The 23,464-nt window shown below is 34.5% G+C and overlaps 3 protein-coding genes and 4 long non-coding RNA genes across 12 annotated transcripts; 4 read left to right on the top strand and 3 right to left on the bottom strand.

Annotated features, from left to right (window-relative positions):
- Positions 1–13: 13 nt before the first annotated feature.
- LOC121769729 lies at positions 14–2,882 on the bottom strand. 4 transcript variants are annotated; one of them, XR_006043677.1, is made up of 7 exons: positions 2,633–2,882; positions 1,971–2,103; positions 1,555–1,854; positions 985–1,075; positions 806–899; positions 642–690; positions 14–500 (listed from the first exon to the last, which is right to left on the bottom strand). It is a non-coding gene; the product is annotated as an uncharacterized LOC121769729 (long non-coding RNA). The 4 variants fall into 4 exon arrangements; XR_006043679.1 differs by having other exon boundaries at positions 2,016–2,103; XR_006043678.1 differs by lacking the exon at positions 1,971–2,103.
- Positions 2,883–4,480: 1,598 nt separating this feature from the next.
- LOC121771897 (beta-fructofuranosidase, insoluble isoenzyme CWINV1-like) lies at positions 4,481–6,032 on the top strand. Its single transcript, XM_042168794.1, has 3 exons — positions 4,481–4,688; positions 4,948–5,810; positions 5,898–6,032. The coding sequence occupies exons 1-3, from the start codon at positions 4,649–4,651 to the stop codon at positions 6,030–6,032; spliced, it is 1,038 nt and encodes a 345-aa protein (XP_042024728.1). The 5' UTR covers positions 4,481–4,648.
- Positions 6,033–7,220: 1,188 nt separating this feature from the next.
- On the top strand, positions 7,221–7,912 carry LOC121771896. Its single transcript, XM_042168792.1, has 3 exons — positions 7,221–7,316; positions 7,391–7,534; positions 7,602–7,912. The coding sequence occupies exons 1-3, from the start codon at positions 7,221–7,223 to the stop codon at positions 7,764–7,766; spliced, it is 405 nt and encodes a 134-aa protein (XP_042024726.1). The 3' UTR covers positions 7,767–7,912.
- Positions 7,913–11,090: 3,178 nt separating this feature from the next.
- Positions 11,091–11,623, bottom strand: LOC121771373. The gene is made up of 2 exons (XR_006044013.1): positions 11,392–11,623; positions 11,091–11,291 (listed from the first exon to the last, which is right to left on the bottom strand). It is a non-coding gene; the product is annotated as an uncharacterized LOC121771373 (long non-coding RNA).
- Positions 11,624–12,160: 537 nt separating this feature from the next.
- On the bottom strand, positions 12,161–13,875 carry LOC121770630 (putative F-box/LRR-repeat protein 9). 2 transcript variants are annotated; one of them, XM_042167384.1, is made up of 2 exons: positions 13,267–13,875; positions 12,161–12,966 (listed from the first exon to the last, which is right to left on the bottom strand). In XM_042167384.1, the coding sequence occupies exons 1-2, from the start codon at positions 13,869–13,871 to the stop codon at positions 12,342–12,344; spliced, it is 1,230 nt and encodes a 409-aa protein (XP_042023318.1). In that variant the 5' UTR covers positions 13,872–13,875; the 3' UTR covers positions 12,161–12,341. The 2 variants fall into 2 exon arrangements, with proteins under 2 accessions (XP_042023318.1, XP_042023319.1); XM_042167385.1 differs by having other exon boundaries at positions 12,341–12,916.
- Positions 13,876–16,433: 2,558 nt separating this feature from the next.
- On the top strand, positions 16,434–18,293 carry LOC121770795. 2 transcript variants are annotated; one of them, XR_006043861.1, is made up of 3 exons: positions 16,446–16,730; positions 16,901–17,082; positions 17,777–18,293. It is a non-coding gene; the product is annotated as an uncharacterized LOC121770795 (long non-coding RNA). The 2 variants fall into 2 exon arrangements; XR_006043860.1 differs by having other exon boundaries at positions 16,434–17,082.
- Positions 18,294–19,899: 1,606 nt separating this feature from the next.
- LOC121772634 lies at positions 19,900–23,101 on the top strand. Its single transcript, XR_006044377.1, has 3 exons — positions 19,900–20,031; positions 20,672–22,318; positions 22,582–23,101. It is a non-coding gene; the product is annotated as an uncharacterized LOC121772634 (long non-coding RNA).
- Positions 23,102–23,464: the final 363 nt, after the last annotated feature.

The following is a 23,464-nucleotide window of genomic DNA, read 5'->3' as shown; positions in this document are numbered from 1 at the left end:
TATGCTAGATCTGTTTCTTGCATAATGCAAATCATGCTTTATGGATATTTTATTTTTAAAATTATGTCATATCACATTCAAGATCATTCAAATCCAAATTCTTTAAATGCTGGACTAATTTAATTTGCATTTAAAGTTTGGTGTAACTAATGAATCAAGAAGTGAAAAGGGCGGTGGCACAATGTCAAATTATTCCTTCCAACTAAACTAAGGAGTTTTGAATCTTCAAAAACTAATGATTTTCTAACAAGAATCTGCAACTGACTAAAATGATGAAGAAATTGGTAAATTTTCTTTTTTTTTCAGCAAAAATGGCTATGTGCGACAAAGGGATTCATGAAACAAAATGGCTTCATATTGAATGATGAAACTTGAGAGAGGCTATAGAGTTACTCGAACACGAAGATCATCGTAGCTCAGTTGGATGTCGAGGCATTCTGTCTCCTTCGACTTCACGCGATCTTTTTTTATTTTGTCGTGATCCATCAGGTGCATCATACCTTCAGATACGCGGAAAAAAAATTACGAGCACGGTTGAGACAAGAACCGGAATCATATCAATGGAATGATTTTGAACTATGAAAACTATTCTGCAGTGAGATTTATTTTATTGTTGAACCAATAGTAATTAGTAAGCATACCGGTTAACAGAGTTATTTTTGGTCGGATTTCCCTAACTTCGTCCAGCGCCTGAGATGTTTTAGAAGTATTTATCAGATGAATAGTAGGCTTGAATGAATTTGTATCAGTAGTAAGAGAGTTCACTTAAAAAGGGACTGCATATTGTAGTGAATAAATGACTTACTCTTGGAAGTCTGAAATGAGTTGAAGAAGATCGATCTGGTCTTTGGTCATCCTTGTGTGAAAAAGATGAACGATTCGAGGACCTCACTATCACCCTGTGGTTGCACTGGAATTACTTCCAATGTATGTGACGGAACGCCTAAACTTACCAAAAGTAGAAAATGCTCCGCACGTTCTTACCTTGAGATCACATACTGCAAATGGTTCTTCTTGTATTATGTTATGTAACGCCACTTTAATCGACCATATAATAACGAGTTGTCTTCATTACCTGAAATCACATCGATGCAACTAAGACGTCTAGTTGGGATGCACTCGGATAGCTATAGATGATGTACACAACAGACCTCACACACACATGTATTGGGAAGATGTAGCAAAAGGCATAAAAATGGAAGGAAATTCTCAAGAAACACGGTTACACGGACCAACACAACACACAGTTAAGGGTCAATGACTAGCAGACAGACATGCTAGTCATTGACCCTTAACTAGCTGATCACTAACCACCAACAAATTTTGCAAGGCATTCTATCATAAAGGCTATTCTAGTGTAGTTGTTTTTTCCATGAAGATTGAACTAATTGATTATGGAACCACTGGAAAATTTGAAGCAAGACAAAAAAATCGATAATAAGGTGTTAATTATTGGCCTCAAAATAGTTACTGGAACATTAGCATTTCACCTACAATGACCAGACATGTGCAGATATAAGACACGAGAAACCGTAGAGAGAATCTATAACATACTTGCCAGCGAACAAGGAGGCTTGTGTTGAGTCTCCTATTTTTGCTACCCAGCTCCGTAGCCTCTGAGAAAACCTAAGAAGTTGCATACTGAAATCCTTAAACACATAGCCACAAAATCAGCTGAAACAATTATGTAGCTTCATGGATGTAATGGAAGACTTTTGCTTATTGGACATGTCTTGATATGATTAGTGAGGCAGCTCACACGTTGAATCCCTTTCCTAGTCCCGGTTTCATTAAAGTGAGTTCAGATTGTTCACCGGAGGCTAAACCTGCACTCCATCGAATCAGGTATAGAACCTGTACGATTGGCAGAGGGAACATCAATTTAGACCAAGCATTAAGCAACACATCCGTACACACGTCTTGTTATTGTGATCACTCAAACCGAACAGCTATCACAATTTTATCCATACATGTGAAAATGCATAGGTTATTAGAACATGCATATGACAATTCACCAGCTACTTTCTGCTCATCATGGCATTCGGTCTCTTAACTACGATGCAGAGAAGTCCTCCAATGTATTGCACTTATGTAGTAATAGATCTGTTTGCAACAATTAATAGAAACTTGAACATCATAATTCAGACAGTTTTAATAAATCAAGCCAACTAAGCTAATTACATATCACGAATGGTCAATTAACATCTTTACAACTGATAAAATAGAGAAGCTCTAAAGCATGAGCAATGATTCACCTCTTTCATTGTTTTCTCATAACATACAAACTCACTTTCACAAATCATAGATAAGCCTCAAAACACTCACAACAAAACGAGCTCTACCCTTATTAGATCAATCAACATTATTATACAGTGATCACTCCTAAATGCAACATGAGAAAGAGGGAAAACAAGAGGTTCAAAACAGGAAACTGATTTGCTTTGATCTCCACTCAAAAACCGCATTTCTGCTATCGTCGAAAACTTTTTCGATAAATTTAAAACCGATACCCACAAAACCAACAAAAAGTGACAATTTTTACGAAAATTAATTTCACGCAACAATTAAATCACCAAATTAAAATCAGAAACAAAATCCTCTTAGAAATTAGTAACAGGATGAAATTACTGACTGGAACGAAGCGAAACTTGGACGATGCGGGTCAAGCGAGATGAGCTGTTTACTGGATTGGCAAATTGTCCCTTCCTGGAGAGGGAAAACGGGTCAATCGGAGCCGTGGAGAGGTACGTACAACTCCAAAGCAGAGATGTACAACCATTTTCTCTGTTGTGTTACTGAAAGATACTCAGCTGCGGAGAGGAGGAGAGAGGCGACTAGAGTGACTTTTTTCAGATTAGTCACTAAAGTTTTGTTAATTACAGATTTCTACACTCTAAGCTCTAGCTAATTGCAGTGCGATGTATATTAGTCAACTATTTCAATTTAATTTGGTATTAATACCCTATTAAGAAATAATAAATGCTTGATTAAAATTAGAGCCAAAATTAAAGTAAAAAAGAACACACTTGTTAACGATAGAGTGGTTCATGTCTAAATAAAGTTTTAAGTTCGAGTCTAAAGTCAGACGTGCTCAACAAATGCATTTAGATTAATAGTTATAGTATCAAACTGAAACTAATATCCCTATTTTCATTTGTTTAATAGGTTAATAAATTGAGTAAACTACAAAAATGTCACTGGACTATGAGTTTATCTCGCTCATAGTTCGTGGACTTTAAAAATATTATCAGACATCCCTAGACTAAGAGTTTTCTCGAAATTGGTCATTTTGCCATTTTTTTATACGAAAATACCCTTTTGAGGGTGTGGACAATTTGGTCTTTTTACACTTGTAACATTTTAAATATGATATTATTTCAGTGATGTATTAAATCTGATATTATTTCAAAATTATCATTATTCTTCCATTTTGTCATTTTCACTTTATTTCAATATTAGATTTAATTTTATAAAACTAAATTTAAATTTTAGATTTTTAAATATCAATAAATTTTAATTATTTAAATTTATTAATTCATGGACACTATAAATATTGATTAAAACTATTAATTTTTGTTATTTAATATAGTATTCAGTTGAATCGAAGAAGTACGGAAAAATAATATTAATCATGATAGAAAAACAAGAGCTATTCTACTTAGCCTTTGTTCGGTTGGTATAATTGCTTGTGATTATATATTATGAGGTTGACTAAAAATTTGATACTACTAAAAATTTTATACAGGAGTATTTTGCTTAAATTTTCTAGTTAATTTTGATTGTTTACAAATAAATAAACGAAAATTATATTAGTCTTACATTGGATGCATATTTATTTTAGAATAATCGTTTTATATGATATATTTATGATTAAAACTATTAAATATTGATTAAAACTAAGTTGGCGTCGGCATACCTTATTGATTAAATATTAGACACTAACAAATATTGATTAAAACTAGCATTAATTTTTGTTATTTAATAATTTTAATAATTAATAAAAATTTATTGATATTTAAAAATCTAAATTTAAAATTTAATTTTATAAAATTAAATCTAATATTGAAATAAAGAAACAATGTGAAGGATGACAAAAGGAAGAAAAATGATAAATTTGAAATAATATTAGATTTAGTACTTCACTGAAATAATATCAGATTTAAAATGTAAAAGTATAAAAAGACTAAATTGCTCAAACCCTCAAAAGGGTATTTTCGTATCAAAAAATGGCAAAAGGACCAATATCGAGTAAACCCTTAGTCCAGGAATGTCTGACGATATTTTTAAAGTCTAAGGACTATGAGCGAGATAAACCCATAGTCCAGGGATCAATTTTATAGTTCACTCTAATAAATTTCACACAAGTCAATGAGCTTGCATTGTAGAATTAAGTTGAAAAAATGGCATATTATCTAAAGTTTTGGCTGATAATTTGCTGCATCTCACTTCTTCAAATTCAGTATCTGATAATTTGTTGTATTAATACTCAAAGAGATGATGACCAACCCTACAGAACTGCATATCACTTCCAACCTCCCAAGAATTGGATGAATGATAGCAACTCTTACAATCACACTACTTTATTCATCATTTTATAAAATTTGCATTTCTTTAACTTTTGCCTAATCTTCTTCATCTTTTTTGGAACATGCCTTGTCTTGACATCTTTGGAATCTCAGATCCTAATGGTGAGTTGCACAACTATATTGCAATAGTCATTTAAAATATACTAAATCACGAACTTTTAAACTTATTTGTGAACAAAACGTCATCTTTTGATAATTTTCAAAACAACGTTCTTTCTCATCAAAATAATTGTCTTTTACTTTCTTTTTTACATGAAAAGCGTTGTTTGAGCACCATAAGACGTCGTTTTGTACACGAATGATACGATTGAGAAAAATGGTAACTTTGTGATTTAATATTCGGTTTTCAAACCTTATGCAGGGCCAATGATATACAAAGGAATCTACCACTTATTCTACCAATACAACCCCACAGGAGCAGTGCCAGGAAACATAGTTTGGGCACACTCCACATCAAGGGATCTCATCAACTGGACACCTCACCCCCTGGCTCTCTCCCGGGACACCCCACACGACACCAACGGTTGCTGGTCAGGCTCAGCCACGCTCCTCCCCAATGGCGAACCGGTCCTTGTCTACACAGGTGTCAACACACACAACCAACAAGTACAAAATCTTGCAATCCCAAAAAATCCCTCTGATCCAAACCTCATAGAGTGGTTCAAGCCACCGTACAATCCTGTCATCGCGCCAACGCAGCAGAACATGATCAACGCCACCTCGTTCAGGGACCCCACCACGGCCTGGCTGGGCCGTGATGGGCTCTGGAGGTTGATAGTTGGCAACAAAATAGGCCAAAATGGGAGAATGCTTATGTTTATGAGTAGGGATTTTGTGCACTGGTTTCAAAGTAGGCAGCCATTGTACTCAAGGAGGGATACCGGCATGTGGGAGTGCCCAGATTTCTACCCTGTCTCGACTGAAGGCGAGGGTGGGGTCGAGACATCCGCGGTCGGGAGAGGGGTGAAGCATGTGCTGAAAGCTAGCATGAATGATGGATTCTTTGACACTTATGCTATTGGGAGTTATGATGTTGGGAGGGATGTGTTTGTTCCGGAGAGAGGCTCGTTGAGGCTCGACTCGGAGATGAGATATGATCATGGGAAGTTCTATGCTTCAAAGACCTTCTTTGATAGCTCAATGAAGAGGAGGGTCTTGTGGGGTTGGATCAATGAATCTACTGATGCTGCCACTGATACCAGCAAGGGCTGGTCTGGCCTTCAGGTTGATTCTTGATTAGTATAAGTTATTTTAAGTTTTTATTTCACATATGCAAGTGTGTTTTAAAATGGTCTAGTTTCCACATTTTAGGCAATTCCTAGGAAGATTTGGCTTCACAAATCAGGAAAGCAATTGGTGCAATGGCCAGTTAAGGAAATTGAAAAGTTGAGAGAAGGGAGAGTGATATTTCCCACCAAAGAGCTAAAAGGAGGATCAGTTCTTTAAAATGTTAATATAATCTAAATTCTAAAAAAATATGGAAAGTTAATCAATAAAAATATCGAAAAAAAAATCTAAGAAAATTGAAAATCATAAAATAAAAATGGCACATGTTTAATGCGATTAAAATAAGGAAAACTAAAACTATAAGTTGAAAAATTATATAACGGAATATAGGGAATCGAACTTGCGGCCCATGGGAGTCGAACTCGCGGCCCATCAGTTGATAGTCAACAAAGTAAACCAACCCGCTGGAGACTCATATATTAATCTCTACACGCCTAAAATAATAATATAAATGAGTGAATGCAAACGGTTATTCCCAAACATTTTAATTTTGAATTCCTGCATGGTTCCTTGCTCTATCACCCCCCACTAAACCCTTCAATCTCTGCAAATCAATTTCTGGATCTCGTCTCAATTGTCATTCTTTTACTTAATCATGGCAAAAAAGGAGTAAGTATTAGGGTTTCTTTCTTAGTATGTGTTGTTGATATCATTAATTGGGGCTTTCTTGGTTTAGGTTGGAACTCTCGGTTTATGAGTACTTGATGAAGAGAGAGCTGACTGGTACTGCCAACAGCTTCGTGACAGAAGCCAAGTTTCAGCCAACCATTTGTAAGCCTTCATTCTGTGTTCTTGAACCAGTTCATTCTGTTTCAATTTTCACCGCAGACTTGTTTGATTCTGCTAATTGATTTTTTACTGGGATGTGCCACATTTTTGTGACAGAAGCCGATTTTCAGCCCACCATGAATGTCAGTTTTTTCTTGAAAGAATTAGTACTTTAGTTGGCTGCTTTTTTAGGCAAAATCGAGAGACATAGGTGAGAGGAAGTAGTTTGAAGAGAGAGAGAGAGGGAGATCAATTGGGAGAGTTAGGAAAAATCGGAATATAATAAAGAACAAATTTATTTATGCGAAGGCTGAGGCCGAACTCTTTGGTAATGCCGAACTCATACTCTTCCTTGGGCTTTGGGCTGATGGGCCGTCATTGCTGTTGGGCTTGTTTAGTACGCACCCCATCAATTACATTTCTGGGCTGTCTATGGCTCTGTTTCTTTTGAGTAGTGGTTTTTTATCGATGCCTATTATGTAGTATATCAAATGGATCTGAGATATTACTAAATGGGTACTTTTTTCGGCAGTTGACGATGGTCCTCCTGAGGGACGTCTCATGCACCTATGGTGCGTTATGCACGAGACGTTCACTAGAAATGCAGGGCAGTCTAGAGGACCAAATGCTGGGGCTTCAATAGCACAACAGGAGGGAGGTCAACCTACAGTAAAGGTTCTGTGATATATTCTCTACTAACTTTTCCTTCTTAATGATTAATCATACTTGTTTTTTGTTTTCATTTACAGCCTCAACGTGGCCCTGTGATGGGAGGAGCACTTGACGTTTACAATTTTTTGGATGATATTCCTATTTTAGGAATAGACACAAACTCGAACTTGGAAGACATTGATGAAGAATTTCCTGAAGTAGACTTAGCCGTTTTGGAAGAGGTATTCTACTATTTTTTTTTCATGAAATACATGTTCACTACTCTCATTATCCAATTTTCAAAAACAGGGTGATTTTCCTGACATGGCCGCCACAGCTGAGCAAGAGGAGCCTCCGGATTTGGCTGAGCAAGAGGAGCCTCCGGAGTTGGCTGAGCAAGAGGAGCCTCCGGCTCCGGAGCCCCCTTCACGACCTAAGCGGGCTAGAGTGATGCCGGCCCGATACAGGGACTAGCTGAATACTATATGTCACGACAACTCGACGTAAATGAACGAGGTGGGGGCGACACTTTGTTAAAAGGCTATTAATTAGCATAAGCTTTGCTAGTCCAGTGGAACTCATCATCACCGTATTTTGTTTAGATTTTCTTCTACAGTCCTTGCAACACAACTCTTTGCGTGGCTATTAAATTTGTTCATTAATCATCAGTGGCGTATGCAAGTGGGAACAAGGGGTAAACCCCCAAAATATTTGGTATTAATACTACATTTAGTGAGAATTTACATAAAACCTTGGTGTTCTAGTGGTAAACTGCTGAAAATGGCTTCCCACTGCCTCCGAGTTCGATCCACTGCCTGGAGGCGAACCATTTAATTTTTATTCTCCTTTCATTTTCCTTTCTTTTTCTTTTTCATTACTATGTTTGAATACTTTTTTATTTCTATACTCACATTTTCATTTTTGTTATGCATTCTCCTTTTCATTTTTTTTTTAATTATGTTTATGTTTGAATGTTTTTTTTATTTCTGTACTAACATTTTCATTTTTGTTACAATATGTTGTGATTAGTTTTTTTTAGTTAGTTAATTATTTGCACTCCTACTAACATTTTCGTTTTTGTAATGTAGTACTCCGGTAATTAATTTCTTTAGTTGGGTAAAAATTTGCACTAATATTTTATTTTATAGACATTAGGATTGTTTACTTTACTTTAATCATTTTGATTTTCCCTATTATGTTTGTTATTTTATTTATTTTAATTGCTTTATTTATACTCTCCTTTTTTTATCATTTTATTGCTTTAATTTTTTTAATATGAAATTCTTATTTTTAACATTTTAGGTAATATCCCTCCGTCTCAATTTAGAAGTCTCACTTGAGTTTGACACGCATTTTGAAAAACGTAAAGAAAAATTGATAAAAAAAGATATTGGATTGTGAGTATCATTTTTATATATTAATTTTATAATAAAATGTGAATGAAATAAGGTAAGTGGAATTTCTGACCTATTATCATTATAGAATATTCTAACCGGAACTCCTAATGTGGGACGAACTAATGGTAAATTGAGACTCCTAAAGTGGGACGTAGGAAATATTGTTGGTACAACGCGTACTTCATATAAAAAAGTTCTTACTATTTAAATTATTTTTATAATCAATACTTATTTTATTTATATCATAATTATTTGTCATAAAATTCGTTACCCCAATCAAAATCTCTGGATACGCCATTGTTAATATTCACATGTAGTTTTCTGATTTTTTATTATTAATAATTATCTATGCTTTCAGATCTCTCTTTCTGATGAGAGAATGTATTTCATATTCAGCAATTGTCCTATTATTTGCATGGGATAAGAATAATAGCCTGTTAGGTTAGTTCATTTTGAGAAAAGATATCAACAATGTAACACCTGTGAATTGCATGCACCATTAATTTATTATTAGTACAATTTTAAACTTGATATAATTTAACCAATATAGTATATTAATTAATTGTAGAAAGTTTAATAAAAAATAAATTATTACTTATGTCCATGCTAGCGCGCCGACATTAATGATGCTATCGTTTCCAAATAAAACGACTCCCAGTCCAAATTTAACGCTGACGGATAGGTTTAAATGGCTAATGCCTCCAAATTTAACGTCAATGGATTAAAAGTTTAGTACACAATTAATGTTGGGGAAGGAGTCCTAGTGGAGAAAAACTTCCCTAGTAGGGTTTTCAAATTTTCAATATGGGTTTCTAGTCGGGTACGGGTACCCGCAATGTCGGGTACGGGATACCCGACACGGGTAGCGGGTAATCCCGACATGTTGCGGGACGGGTATTGGGACAACAAATTTGGCTAAAATCGGGTACGAGTACCCGACTTTTCGGGTCCGAGAACCAGCGGGTAACCCGTTTCGCCACCCCTAACCGTCAATGTTCCCTAATTTATAGTATTAATATCGATGGTAAGCTTTGAATAGATTGACAATAAAGGTGAGAGGACACTCTATAGCTAGTTCCGATGAGTTTTCAATTGTATTTTCGTTGGAATATAAAAATGTTTCAAAAGAACTTAGATTCTATATAAGTATTAAAGATGGTATATGTCTAATACTTATATTATCGGGTATTGTCGGGATAAACGGGTATACCCGCATGGGTAGCGAGTATACTCGCTACCCACAAAACTCTAAAAAACACTACACGATCCCGCCCCGTTTCCCGTTATCGTCGGGTAACTGGTATCCGATACCCATCGGGTAGCGGGTCGAGATGAGAATTACCCGTTACCCGCTACCCATTTTGCCACTCCTAGACATACCACATGGCATAATAAGTTAGTATGTCCAACAAGTACTTATTTGACAAGTGGAACTCTAAAAAGGTTATATTCCAACTTGCACATAGAAACTTATAAATGTAATCAAAATTCAATTAGTACTTTAAATTAAGGAAAATTTTCCCAAATTTTGGACATCGTATACATACTCCCAGTTGTATATTGTATTTAATGAGAATATTATAAACGTACAGTTATAAAAAGTAAAAAAATATATAAATAACTAGTAATATAATACGAAATCAACAAAATTTAATTTAATAGCCAAAACTTTATTAATGAATTATGTAGAATATACGTTTTATAGCCAAAACTTTATTAATGAATTATGTAGAATATACGTTTTTATATATAATATCATGTGTATATCATATATGTAAAGGAACTTCCATCTATGCATTGTTTCATGTCAATACACAAAATTCACCCTTCTATTGTCACGAAATTGAAAATTTATGATATACCTTTAGTATTTTTTATTTAGTTATTACATATATAAATGTAAATTATAGTATATAAATAATGAAGTGTGGCCATAAACTTAAATTTTGTTATGATTAATTATTTTCGAATTTTATATTTTTTGTAGCATGTAATTTTTTTTAAAAAAAAAGCACAGATATGTATAATTGTACGTATATATTACTCCTATCAGATTCAATATGCAATTGAGAGTATGTAAGGAAGGTTCAAAATATTATTGAGAAATTTCCATATTTTAAAATAATAAATGAGTTTTGTATTTATATCCATTAATTTCCATGTCTAGTTATGTATACTTGGAATATGACTTTTTTAGAGTTACATTTGTCAAATAACTATTTGTTGGACACACCAACTCATTATGTCATGTGGTATGTCTAGACTAGGAAATTTTTTCTCGCAACGAAAACAAAAATAATGAAACAATAAACCCAAGATATTCACGTCTCCCCTAGTTCACCCAACCCGAACCAATCAAGAAGAGAATACCCAAAAACAATAAACAAAAATGACACCAAGATTTACGTGGAAAACCCCAATGCGGGGAAAAACCACGGGACCAACCTCCAAACAACTTCTACTATAACAATGATATTGGGGATACAACTTTTGCCTATCGACCAACGCTAGCTAGGGGGATACAACCTCTTTCCTATCTACCAACGCTAGAGGGATACAACCTCTTCCCTATCGACCAACGCTAAGGGGATACAACAATCATCTGTCAAGAACGGAATGTTGTTGGTATATAAAAGAGAAAAATAGAACAACCTCAACCAAACAGTGGCAGAAACTGAAAAATATGTATACAATCATCGTACCCTCCAATCCTTAATCCAACCGCCCTGAACGAAGTTCAACGTGTCTGGGAACTCTCCGTAAAATTTCAGCCCGGGTTTGACCATGAGTTGATAGAGGACTGCGCAGAGTGAAAAACTTTGTTACAGATTGGCGCTTATCACTCAAAATGTCTTTTCTTCCTCTCCTCTCTCTTGGACAAATTTTGCACTCTCTATGGCGTATTTCTCTTCTCTTGTTGTGTCTACTTTGCATCCAAACACCCACATATTTATTGTATGAATCCCCAACTCACCTATAAATATGTGGATTTTTGGATGCAAAGTAGACACAACAAGAGAAAAGAGAAATACGCCATAGAGAGTGCAAAATTCGTCCAAGAGAGAGGAGAGGAAGAAAAGACATTTTGAGTGATAAGCACAAATCTGTCAGTTTTTCAATCTGCGCAGTCCTCTATCAACTCACGATCCAAACACCCACATATTTATAGCTGAGTTGGGGATTCGTACAATAAATGTATTTCATCCATCTCAAGAGACTTGGAACTCCTCCTGGGAACTCCATCCTTCATTATGGGAACTCTTTCTTCATTAATATGCAATGTGGACCAACCACATTCAACCTCGTAATCCCAACAGTTAATACATAGTAGAATGACACATATCAATCAACGATCATATAGATACACATTATGCATGAAGTTACGTAGCTACAATCTGTCCTCTCACCCGAGATTCCATCCCTTGCCCATAGTGAGTTAGAGAAAGGAACTCAAGCAGTTTACAAAACAAGTAAGATAAAGATATAAAGATCGATTGATAATAAAGAGTTGTAAAAGACAAGCCCAATTGATAAACTGAAAATAGAAAATAGAAATAGAGTAGAGTAACCGCAACTAATCTAAATAAATGGTGAGTGTTAATTGTCCATATATATAAGCTAAAATTCTATTGAAGAAAGATAGCTTTACCGTCTAATGAAGTCGTTGTAAAATACTCATTGGATCAATATGATGTTTATGACAGTAGAGTATGCACTCTTTATAAAAGTCGTACTCGTAATGTTCAAAGCAGAAGGCAGAAGTACTAAACGGATCGCCACTGTCGCAATTAGGCCACGGTACATCACTGACAGAGTCAGTAGGGAGTTTAAGATATTTTATTTGTTGGCGGCATCTTTTTCCCAAATCCCCATGAAGATCCAGATCAAAACATCGCCTGATGTCAAGTGATTCAAGACGTGGACAACCATCAAGAATGAGTTCAAGTCCTTTATTCCCCATCCAATGTGCAAAAACTTGAAGATGTTGCAGATTAGGCATGCTTCTGCTGATTGCACCAACATGCAAATTCCGAAAGAGTCGATCATTTATACTATTATGTTCACATCTCTGCAGCTTGGACTGAAATCCATTGAATGAGAATGATTTTAACGTTGGACAAGAATTGCCAATACGTTCAATGTGTGCAGCACCAAGCCCGGGCCTAATAGTAAAGTGCAATTCTTCCAGTTGAAGAAGTTTTGCAACTATTCTAACTGCACAATCTCCTGATATGAAAAAGCAAGTTCCAAGTTTAAGGCGTTTGAGGTTCGGTGATCTGTTAAACAACAAATGAGATAATAATAAAATCGAGAGAAAAGGTTAAAAACAGTTCAAGCTTTAATTATATGAGCGACCAAACATAGTAATACTATAAACAAGAGGAAGGAAACAGAAGCAAAAATGTACTATGATGTACCGATAAGTGAGTAACAATGCCAATACAATATGCCAATTTCCAAGGCTTATTGCACTGCCCAATGACAGTAGCAGACTCATAGAACAAGTCGTTTGAACAATTTTAGATTTAAACCAAAGCAAATCTCCAATTAAAAATAATTAAGAGTAAGAATTTCACCGATCGGCGATGTAGTCCATGAGTGCATCGTCGCCGAAGTACTGGATGGTGAGGTCGACCAATTGTCCTTGACTACGATACACCGCGCGGCGGCACATAGCATCGTAGCGGTCATTGAAAAGCCCCTGCCTAGGGTTGGAGAAATCGATTACTCGCCACAAGGAGGGATCCTTGGAAACCTTCCACCATGCCGTACATACTTGCTGTGCACTTGTCAGAATCCCCTCCGCCCCCAGCCTCTGCAGTATATTGGCCGTTACATCGCTAGGCAGTTCGATCCATGGCGGCGGCGGCGTAGAGGCAGCGACTGAGACTGAAGCAACCACCGGCAGAAGGACGGTGTTCCGCATCCACCGGAACCACTTTGAAGCTTCGCCTTCCATGAGTAGACCCATTAATCGCATTCGCTCGTCGGGAGGAGTGGCGTAGAATTCGAAGTATTCGTCGATGTTGTAGAGGCCAGGGGGATCGTTGCCATCGAATTTACGAGTATGGAGGCGGATTTGGGAAGAAGGTGGATCGCGATTGCGTTTTCCAAGGATATGAGGGTTATCACACAGAGGGAAGGAGTGATATAGAGAGAATAACTCATCAAATCGTTCCATTGAAATTTTGGGTAGACCAAGTATTTTTCTTATATTTAACCCACTATTTATACACTAGTTTCAAAAGCTAATAACAATTTTTTAATGCGATTTTCCTAATTTAATGGGAAATTTTCATATTTTCCATATTTCTGAATTTTCTATATTTTTCATATGAGAAAAGATAAATTAACAAATATACATATACTACTACAAAATACCCTTTAATTTATTCTTATTTTTAGGATATAATTAATGGGGTGCGTTATGGTGACACCACTCTTACAGTGATAATGTGACAACAAGTAACATGCAATCTGTAATGCATAAGCAATCAATATGTGATACATAGGCAAACAATTCGGCATATGGTTACAAACAGTACGAGATACGAAATCAAAGCACTATCGTGACACCATAGTTAAAATGACAACCTATGCAAGCAATTTGCGATACATAGACAAATAACTAGTCATATGGTTTCAAGCAATATGTGATACGAAATCAAAGATAATCAAACAATATATGATACATAGGTAAGCAAATCTGCCACGTGACAAGCTAAGATTGAATCTGCTCATAAATTTAAGGGTTATAATTGGTGGTATGTTGTCATTTTAAAAGTGATTGTCATCTTAATACAGTCCTATAATTTAATGATTAATTTATCCATAACATTTAATGTTGGATATTTTTAACTCTATTGTTTTACGAAAATATCATTGATTATGAATTATTAATGGTAATATTAATTAACTCACTACATAATTAAATTACTACTATACTTAATTATAAAACAATTAAAGTACTAAAATTATTTTTTTAAAGACTTTTATATTTGATTATTTTATAGTTTATTATCTATCTTTTTTTGTCATTTGTATGATTTTTTCATTACTTGTTCGAATTTTTTTAATTTTATATTCCAATTTATTATGCGATATAAATCATCTATTGTTACAATGAAATAATTTAATATATGAAACAAAAATTAAAGTAATAAAGTATTTTTGTAATTGACATAGTAATCGTCATTTAGTTGGATTAATAAACTAAAATAAATTATGTACTAGTATACATCTAATCATTTTTATAATAATCATTAGAATTATTTAATAATATTGATGAATGCGATTGATATAATCATTTTAATCCATTTTTTATTATACATTATTTATTTTTGTTTTATAATTTTATGGTCACTATGTAGAGTATATAAGAAAATGGACATAATGTCCATTAATTAGTTGGATCTTAGTACTAAGAAATTAAGTATATACTGTATATTACTAGGTACGTGTATTAGTTGGATCTTAGTACTAAGAAATTAAGTATATACTGTATATTACTAGGTACGTGTCTTAAAATGGCTGACAACCCAAAATAACAAAACATTTCAGGTTTTGGTTGATGGACATAGTAATATTTATTTTAAATTTATTAATTGACAAATCCGAGACTATGACACTATTAAAAAAAGGCTATCCACTCTCGAAGATAATTAGGATACCGGTGCACCGCTGACATATTTATAGTTAAGTTTCAGTGTTAGTTTCTTTCAGTTTCTGGTTCAGTCACTACCCCTACTTGTGGTTGTCAGTCTAACTCGAATAGCCCGATAAAATTAGCCGGTTAGGGCATTAATTTTGTAACCCGAATACAAAACAGGCTAAATGAGTTAGCCCGTTAAGGTTGGCAGGTTAAACGTGTTGGCCTGAACAGGTTGCGGGTCGACAGATTGCAACTTTTAATTAAATATATTAAGTTTTAGGTGTTTCCAATATTTTTAATTTCATGTGGCACAAATACAATCATTAGTTTTCTTTAATCTTAATTCTACACTTTTCCACTCGATACCACACTATCAACTTTCAAATTACATATCGACTCATTATTCCACTGTCCCATCATCTGCAACTATTGTCTTATCACCACTAAATTCAATCAAGACAAAATTACTCTCTATATCCCCCAATATTTGTCCACTTTGATTCCAACACGAGTTTTAAATATGTAAAAGAAAGTGAGTTGAAAAAATTAATGGAATATGGATCTCACTTAATATATTAGTTTTATAATAAAATTTGAGTGGAATGAATTAGTGGAATGTAGGGTCTACTTCCCATTTATAGTAAAAATGAAAGTGAACAATTAATGGAGGATAAACGAAAATGGTACGGAATGAGTAAAAATCAACTCATCAAGATCTCAATATATTTATCATTTTAATAATAATTTATGTAAGATACTTATGATTTTTATTTTTCATAAAGAATTAAGTACGAATAATGATAAAATAATAACACCAACATAGGCTTTACTTCAAATTGATTGATCTATCTTTGTTTATGTTATTAGTTGATCGATATAAAAAACTTCAATTGCATTTATAAAAAGGGAAACTGACCAGCTACTTAATGAGACACATGTATATCATTATTCATTTCCATAAGTAGCTCTCAAAGAAGAAGAAAATATAACATTAAAATTGATATTTTTAGTTGTCTTTTCTCTTAGTTATCAAGCTGCTTCAATAAATATAAAATAAAATAAATATATAAACAACATTTCTTCAAATTTGTAATGACATTAATCATGTAAGTATGGATTCAAAGTATGGTGTGAAACTCCCGAAGCAGTTGACGGGGTTTGTGCCTGGAATGTCGGCTATATTGGCTGGTCAAACGGCGTATGATTTGTATTACTTTAATAAGTCGCTTGAGAGGATGGAGTTTGAGAAGATGAGAGCTGGGAAGCATCGATAGTTTAGAGTTTATTCGATGCTTTTGTTAACTGGAGCAATGTTGTTGACGATGGTAACTGCCTATGATTTTCACATGGACTTTGAGAAGAAAAGGAAAACTCTCTGTTTTGAGAATGGTAAACTCTCTCCACTCTTCTTCTTTACTCATTCTACACTATGTTGCTTTCAATCTCCCTTGCTATCTTTTTCCTACCTCATTCAATGGGCAAATTAGATTTATGTCGTGTCAATGTGACAATGTGTTTGATTACTTTGATTCATTCATTCTTATCCCGTAATAATGTAGACGGTTTTACCAAATAAAAAATGGTACATATCTCTCCCAAATGCAATATATTCAAAAGCATCTCAACCGTACACGTGCCGCTTAAACCATGCAGATCGCGTGAGATTAAAACACATCTCTGATGATTGAGTCTCTCAAAAAAAAAAAATTGCAGAAACAACAAATCAACCAAATACATCGAGGTAACAACAGTAACACCGTCTTCTTCGATTATACAAACTGTCGCCATGTTCTTTGTTTATGTAATTTCATTCCGATTTAATTCAATATTTTCTGCTCTTTCTTTTGTTTTCCGCGAAGATCGGCTTTTTTTAATTAGATCTGCCTCTATGTTTTTTGGTTAGTTAAATGTAGCCAGACTGTTCGTAGATTTGTCACTTAGATCTCTCTTATGTGTTTTTTTATTTGAATTCTATACTGGCTTCAAGGAGCTTTTAAATCTGCTGAAAATAAAGTGTTTTTGCTCTAATAATGTTTAAAGAGATGACAATCAATTTGTATTTTAGGTTTGCGTTGCATAATTTGTGTGTGTAAGAATTTGAGATGTGATTTCATGATGACATTTGCCGATTCGTCGCTTTGATCTTCTCTGTATTTGTGTGTATTTAAATTGTATACCGTCTCTACAGAAATTTTATGTATTTCTGCTGAAATTGAAGGCTTCTTGGTTAGTTTGCTCAGCTTGTAGCCAAACTGTTTGTAGATTTGTCACTTAGATCTCTCTTATGTGTTTTTTGCCAATAATGTTTGATGTTTGAATTCTATACCATATTTTAAATCTATGTTGAAAATGTAGTGTTTTTGCTTTAAAAAAGTGTATGTTTGTGTATAGGTTGAGATTGGGATTTTTGTGATAACATTGTGGCAATGGTGCAGGCTGTGAATTGTAATGGCCGTCGCTATTCAAAACTATGTCAAGTGCCTTGCGGCTTTGACTGGATTGACCGGGGGCTCTTCCTATTGGTTTTATCATGACATGAAATCAAAGTATGGTGAGAAATATCCGGATACTTTTACGACGTTCATGACTGGACATGTGGCATTTGCGGCTGGAGCCACGGCGCATCTATTGTATGTCATTAATAAGAACCTTGCTCTGGTGGGAGACATGGATAAGAAGGCGCTTGCGGCGCTAACAATTAGGAAGTCTCCAACCACATTTTTAATGTATACGGCTGGAAATGTGATGTTGGTGGCCTCTCGTCTTAGTTCCTTCGAGAAAGACCTTCTTAAGACGACAACGAAGCTGGAAAAGTCGCAGTCTGAGATATTCATTTTATTGTTTTTCCAAATTTTATTTTCATTTCCGTGGTTTCCTTTTCAGTTGCTAGGCTATGAATAGTTGATTTGTAATCGGTTTTCATTATTGAATAAAATTTACGTTTTCAAGAAACTATGGTTTGTTTGAATTCTCGTGTGATTCGATAATCTTTGCAAGTCAGTTGATACTTATACTATGTTGCTTTCGATCTTTCCTGCTATTAACAATCACAAAATATGAGATGTAGAATATCTATTATAAGTCATCCAATTTAGAAATTGAGAAAAAAAGATTAAAATCCATTGTTTTAAGTCATATGAAGGACCAAAATTTGATAAAAATTCATAATTTTTACGTCAACAATATTCATTTATGTCTGAAACCAAATTCATCCCTAATGACAGTATATCATGATGGATGGATAGGAATAATTAATTTGGGTAGAAATATTTTTTAAATTGAACTGAAAATGTTTGATAGAATAAAAGGAAACTCAACCACTCGCTTTCACTTCAAAAAAGGTTATGTTCCCGTAAAAAGTAAAAACACTCACTAGCTTGTTTGTTAATGTACAAAAAGACAAACTTATACTCACCTAATATCATTATTCTTATATACAAAAGTCAGTCTACTTAACAAAAAATTTCTTTTGAATAAGACGGGTCTCATTTCCTATCAACAAACTTTAAGGGTGTCCACTATAAGGTGGACAAGCCCAATAGCCCCGCCCCAGTTTTTGTCAATAGCCCCAGTTTTGTTGTCCATAGCCCCAAAATTTTGTGTCCGCTACTATAGTGGACACCTCCAATAGCCCCAAAATTTTATAATCAACTTTCATTTTAAAATTAAAATTAAAATTAAAATTAGGGTTGTCTCTCCACAAATTGTTCATTTCCGACCCCAAATTGTAGTGAGAGAAAATTTTAAAGATGTAGAGATGAAATGGTGTGAAAATAATGAATGGAGTGGGGTGTATTTATAGGTGAATTGAAATGTAAAAAAAAAAAAATTAAAAATACGCGTCCGCCCCCTCCGCCGCGGCGGTCGGTGCCGCCACTATAGGCGCCGCGCCCTTCAGCCGCGTCCACCCCCTTCAGCCGCGTCCACGCCGCGCTCCCGGCTATCGCACGTCCGCCGCGTCTCGCCACCCCAGCCGCGTCCACCCCCGCGCCGGACACGCCCTCCACTATAATCCGCCGAGCTTCCGCCACGCTCCCGCCCCAAACGCGGCTATAGCCGCGTCCTCGTTATAGTGGACGCTCTAATAACCTTTTTTCTATTTCTCATATTTTATTAATTTCGCAATGAAACTGAGTATATTATTTTCAAATTTTTTATTTTTATGGAACGAATGGAGTAAAATAATGTAAAATTATCTATTTTAAGGTGGATGGCTATAACTAATTATCAATATCAATATAGGATTAAATTGTGAGATTGAATCTCATGAATAATCCCAGGAAGTGTGAGTTGTTGATATTCTTTATTTTCTTATATATAAAAAAAGTTACGTGGATAACATATTATTGATATTAATTTAAGATGGGATAATTTTAAATAAATTAGCGGGCTATTTAAAAAAAATATTTTATAAGTTTGGGATATACATAATTAGATAGCACTAGTATAATAAATATTTAAAATATCATGCCAAAATAATCTCAACTGTTTGTGAATATAGACCATGTAAATCGTAAGTGTACCTAACCATATTTCTCTCTACTTGCAGAACCACAATCTCAGCCATACACGTGTCGCTTAAACCTGCTGATCGTTTGAAATTAAAAAATACTACATTTTATAGCTCTCTATTCTCTCTACAAAATTTTACAGACACAGCAAATCAACCAAATTTTGCAAAAGAATCGAGGTAACAGTAGCACCGTTTTCTTCGATTCTACTAAGTTTCGCCATGTTCTTTGTTTATTTGATTTGATTCCGATTTAATTCAGAGTTTCCTGCACTTTCTTTTGTTTTCCGCGGAGATCGACTTTTTGATTAGATCTGGTTTTTTGGTTAGTTTATTGTAGCCAAACTGTTCGTAGATTTGTCACTTAGATTTCTCTATTTGTGTTTTTTTTTTATATTCGAATTCTATACAGGCTTTAGAGATTATAGTTTTCTGTTGAAAATAAAGTGGTTTTGCTCTAATACTTGCATAATTTTTGTGTGTAAGAGGTTGAGATGTGATTTCATAATGACATTCGCCGATTCGTCGCTTTGATCTCTCTATGTGTTTGTGTGTATTTAAATTCTATACCGTCTTTACAGAAATTTTAAATTTCTACTGAAATTGAAGGTTTCTTGGTTAGCTTCCTCAGCTTGTAGCCTAGATTTGTCACTTTGATTTATATTCAAATTCTATGCCGTTTTGAAGGATATTTTAAAATCTGGGTGTATTAAATCTATGTTGAAAATGTAGTGATTTTTCTTTAATAAGAAGAAGTGTATGTTTGTGTATAGGAAGTTGAGATTGGGATTTTTGTGATAACATTGTGGTAATGGTGCAGGCTGTGAATTATAATGGCAAACAAGTACTATACTGTTGTTGGTGGCGTCGCTATTCCAAACGTGTTCAAGGTCATCACGGCTACGACTGGATTGACCTGTTGTGCATTCTATGGTAGTTCGAAAATTTTGACTTCTCAGTACGGTGTGAAACTTCCGGATAGGACTATGAGGTTTATGAATGGAACTGCGATGCTGATGGCTGGATCCCTGGCGTTTGACTCGTATGACTTTAATAAGAACATTGCGAGGATGAGAGACATGGATATGGAGGAGTTTAATAAGAAGCTTGCGAAGTTGAGAAAGATGAGAACTGAGAAGATTCCAAAGCCATTAGTATTGTTTTTGACTGCATACCTTATGTTCGGGCTTGGTGGAGTCTTTTCCATTGCCGAACAATATGAAACCATCAAAGAAAATGAAAAGTTGAAAAAGTCTTGAGTCTCGGATTGAGGTACTTTTTATTTTCTTGTTTTTCCAAATTTTATTTTCCTTTTCAGTTGCTAGGGTATGAATAATTGTTCTGCAATCGGTTTCCAAGTATGTTTTCTTTGAATTCTCGTTTGATTCGATCATCTTTGCAAGTCAATTGACATCAATATGGAGATGGTACTTACACTATGTTACTTTCAATCTTTCTAGCTATTAACTATCACAAAATATGAGATATTGAATATCTAGACCATTCACTACGTGACCAAGCCTTGCAACGACCCTAGGCTAGCTATCCGGACCCTATTACGCGATAAGTTATGAGTGGAGTAGGCATGAGTTTAGCTATCGATTAGTGAAAGTATTTGGTGTTCATTATCAAAATTAGGCATTTAGTTCAACAGTTATGAATCCATCTAAATTTGAAATGGAAATATAGAATATCTCAGCCATTCACTTTCACAATAAGAAAAAAGAAACCTTTTTGGTTAGCTCACTTGAACAGATCAATGTAGCCAGATGTCAGTAGATTGATTGTTGTAGTGCTATTTTAAAGCTAAATTGTTGTTTAGATTCAGATAAATTTTCTGATTATGAAATTTGGCTATTCAATCTGATTAATTTTTGCTGATTGTAATTTTGTCTAGTAACCAAGATCTGTTCAAGCAGGTCAAAAAGTTCCTTGTATTTAAATATTGGTTGTCAAATGCTACTGAATTTTGGGGGTTGCTGGAAAATATGGGGTTCTTTTTTGGTTCTATTTATACTTGCTTAAACCATGCAGAGATTAAAACAGATTTTCACCAATCTTTACTGTCTTAATAAACATCTCTCTCTAATTCTCTTTGCTGAAACAACAAATCAACCAAATTTTGCAACAGAAAACTACAAACTGTCGCCATGTTCGTTGTTTATTTGATTTGATTCCGATTTAATTCAAAGTTTTCTGCACAAAGAAGAAAACTTCAATATTTAGTTAGACATTTTAACAAACAAATTGACAACAATACCGTATCTTGATTTTTTTTTACCAAAAATCTGGTAAAAATCCGTTTAAATAGCGTCATTTTTAACGAGAAGGGTTTGACCAAGTCAGACCCATCTTAGCCGCACACGTGTTGCATGTATAATGCAGATTGATTATAAACCAGCTCTCCACCAAATTTGGCAGAAACAACAAATCACCAAAATTTGCAACAGGAAACTAGTTTCACGAGGTAAAACCTTCTTCTTTGTTTATTTCTGATTTGATTCCGATTCAATACTAAATTTTCTTCATTCTCTTCTGTACTCCGCGGAGATCGACTCCTTTTATCAGATCTGCGTTTCAGTTTTTCATTGTTTTGCCTCAACATGTAGCCAAACTGTTTGTAGAATTGTCACAATAGTCTCTCTCTTTTTTTTGTGTGTGTGTGTGTTTTTTTTAATATGAAAATTCAATACCGTTATTAGGAGATATTTGCATTATGTTTTTTTGCAGGCTGTGGTAATCATACTGAAATTAAAGGCTGTTGGTGTTGGTTTCGGGGAACATAGCGTTATCATTCCAACCCAGCTCATGGGATGTATGGCTTTGACGCAGGTTTATCGTATGGTTTCTCTCGTTATATGAAATCAAACTACAATAAGCCACTTCCAAAGGCAATGATGATGTTTTTAACTGCAAATGTGATTTTTGGTGCTGGTCAAACGGCCTATCATCTCTACACCTTCAATAGAGACTTTGCGAAGATGGAAGCCGAATATTAAAAAAATGAAAGTCTCGGATCGCGAGAGTGATATCAATCTATTGTTTTTCCGAATTTTATTTTCATTTCCGTGATTTCGGTTTCAGATGCTAGGGTGTGATAGTTTGAATTGTCCCACTGAATTTCGGAATTCTCGTGTGGTTCGATCATCTTTGCAAGTCAATTGACATCAAAATATGTGTTTAATCTTGGTTGTATTTTGTTAACCAAGGTTTTTGTTATGAATAAAATAGCTCCAAATTTAAATTGGAAGTAGTTGATATCTAGACGGATATGAACTTGTAGTTTTACGTGTACTCTATTTCTCAATATTAAATACAGTAAAAATTGAAGAAATTGTATTGACCCCTTTCTACAAACAGTTTGGCTACACTGATCTTGTTCAATTCATATTCTAATTTAAATTGGAAACTCAACATATTCTGTAAAGCAACCTCTTACGTTTCCAATTAAAGTAAACATACTTCAAAATCACAAAAAAGGACGTGTAACAACAACCATATATTGACATTATACATTTAAAATAAACACTATGTTAGTCGAATACTCTAAAAATTACTACTATTTACATTATTAATTTTGATAACAAATACTGTCTAAAACCAATACTCCGTA

The sequence above is a fragment of the Salvia splendens genome, chromosome 16 (assembly GCF_004379255.2).
Source record: "Salvia splendens isolate huo1 chromosome 16, SspV2, whole genome shotgun sequence".
Taxonomy (NCBI): domain Eukaryota; kingdom Viridiplantae; phylum Streptophyta; class Magnoliopsida; order Lamiales; family Lamiaceae; genus Salvia; species Salvia splendens.
The sequence above is the reverse complement of the archived record's forward strand: the minus strand, read 5'-3'. Positions and strand labels throughout refer to the sequence as shown.

What these genes read in the sequence shown, in the direction of transcription:
- LOC121771897 (XM_042168794.1), top strand. Translation starts at nt 4,649, where the DNA reads ATGCCTTGTCTTGACATCTTTGGAATCTCAGATCCTAATG. An exon ending in TGGAATCTCAGATCCTAATG is followed by an intron (nt 4,689 to 4,947) that starts GTGAGTTGCACA and finishes AACCTTATGCAG; the next exon opens with GGCCAATGATATACAAAGGA. An exon ending in AGGGCTGGTCTGGCCTTCAG is followed by an intron (nt 5,811 to 5,897) that starts GTTGATTCTTGA and finishes TCCACATTTTAG; the next exon opens with GCAATTCCTAGGAAGATTTG.
- LOC121771896 (XM_042168792.1), top strand. Translation starts at nt 7,221, where the DNA reads ATGCACGAGACGTTCACTAGAAATGCAGGGCAGTCTAGAGGACCAAAT. An exon ending in GAGGTCAACCTACAGTAAAG is followed by an intron (nt 7,317 to 7,390) that starts GTTCTGTGATAT and finishes TTTCATTTACAG; the next exon opens with CCTCAACGTGGCCCTGTGAT. An exon ending in ACTTAGCCGTTTTGGAAGAG is followed by an intron (nt 7,535 to 7,601) that starts GTATTCTACTAT and finishes TTTCAAAAACAG; the next exon opens with GGTGATTTTCCTGACATGGC.
- LOC121770630 (XM_042167384.1), bottom strand. Translation starts at nt 13,871, where the DNA reads ATGGAACGATTTGATGAGTTATTCTCTCTATATCACTCCTTCCCTCTG. An exon ending in ATGGACTACATCGCCGATCG is followed by an intron (nt 12,967 to 13,266) that starts GTGAAATTCTTA and finishes GTTGTTTAACAG; the next exon opens with ATCACCGAACCTCAAACGCC.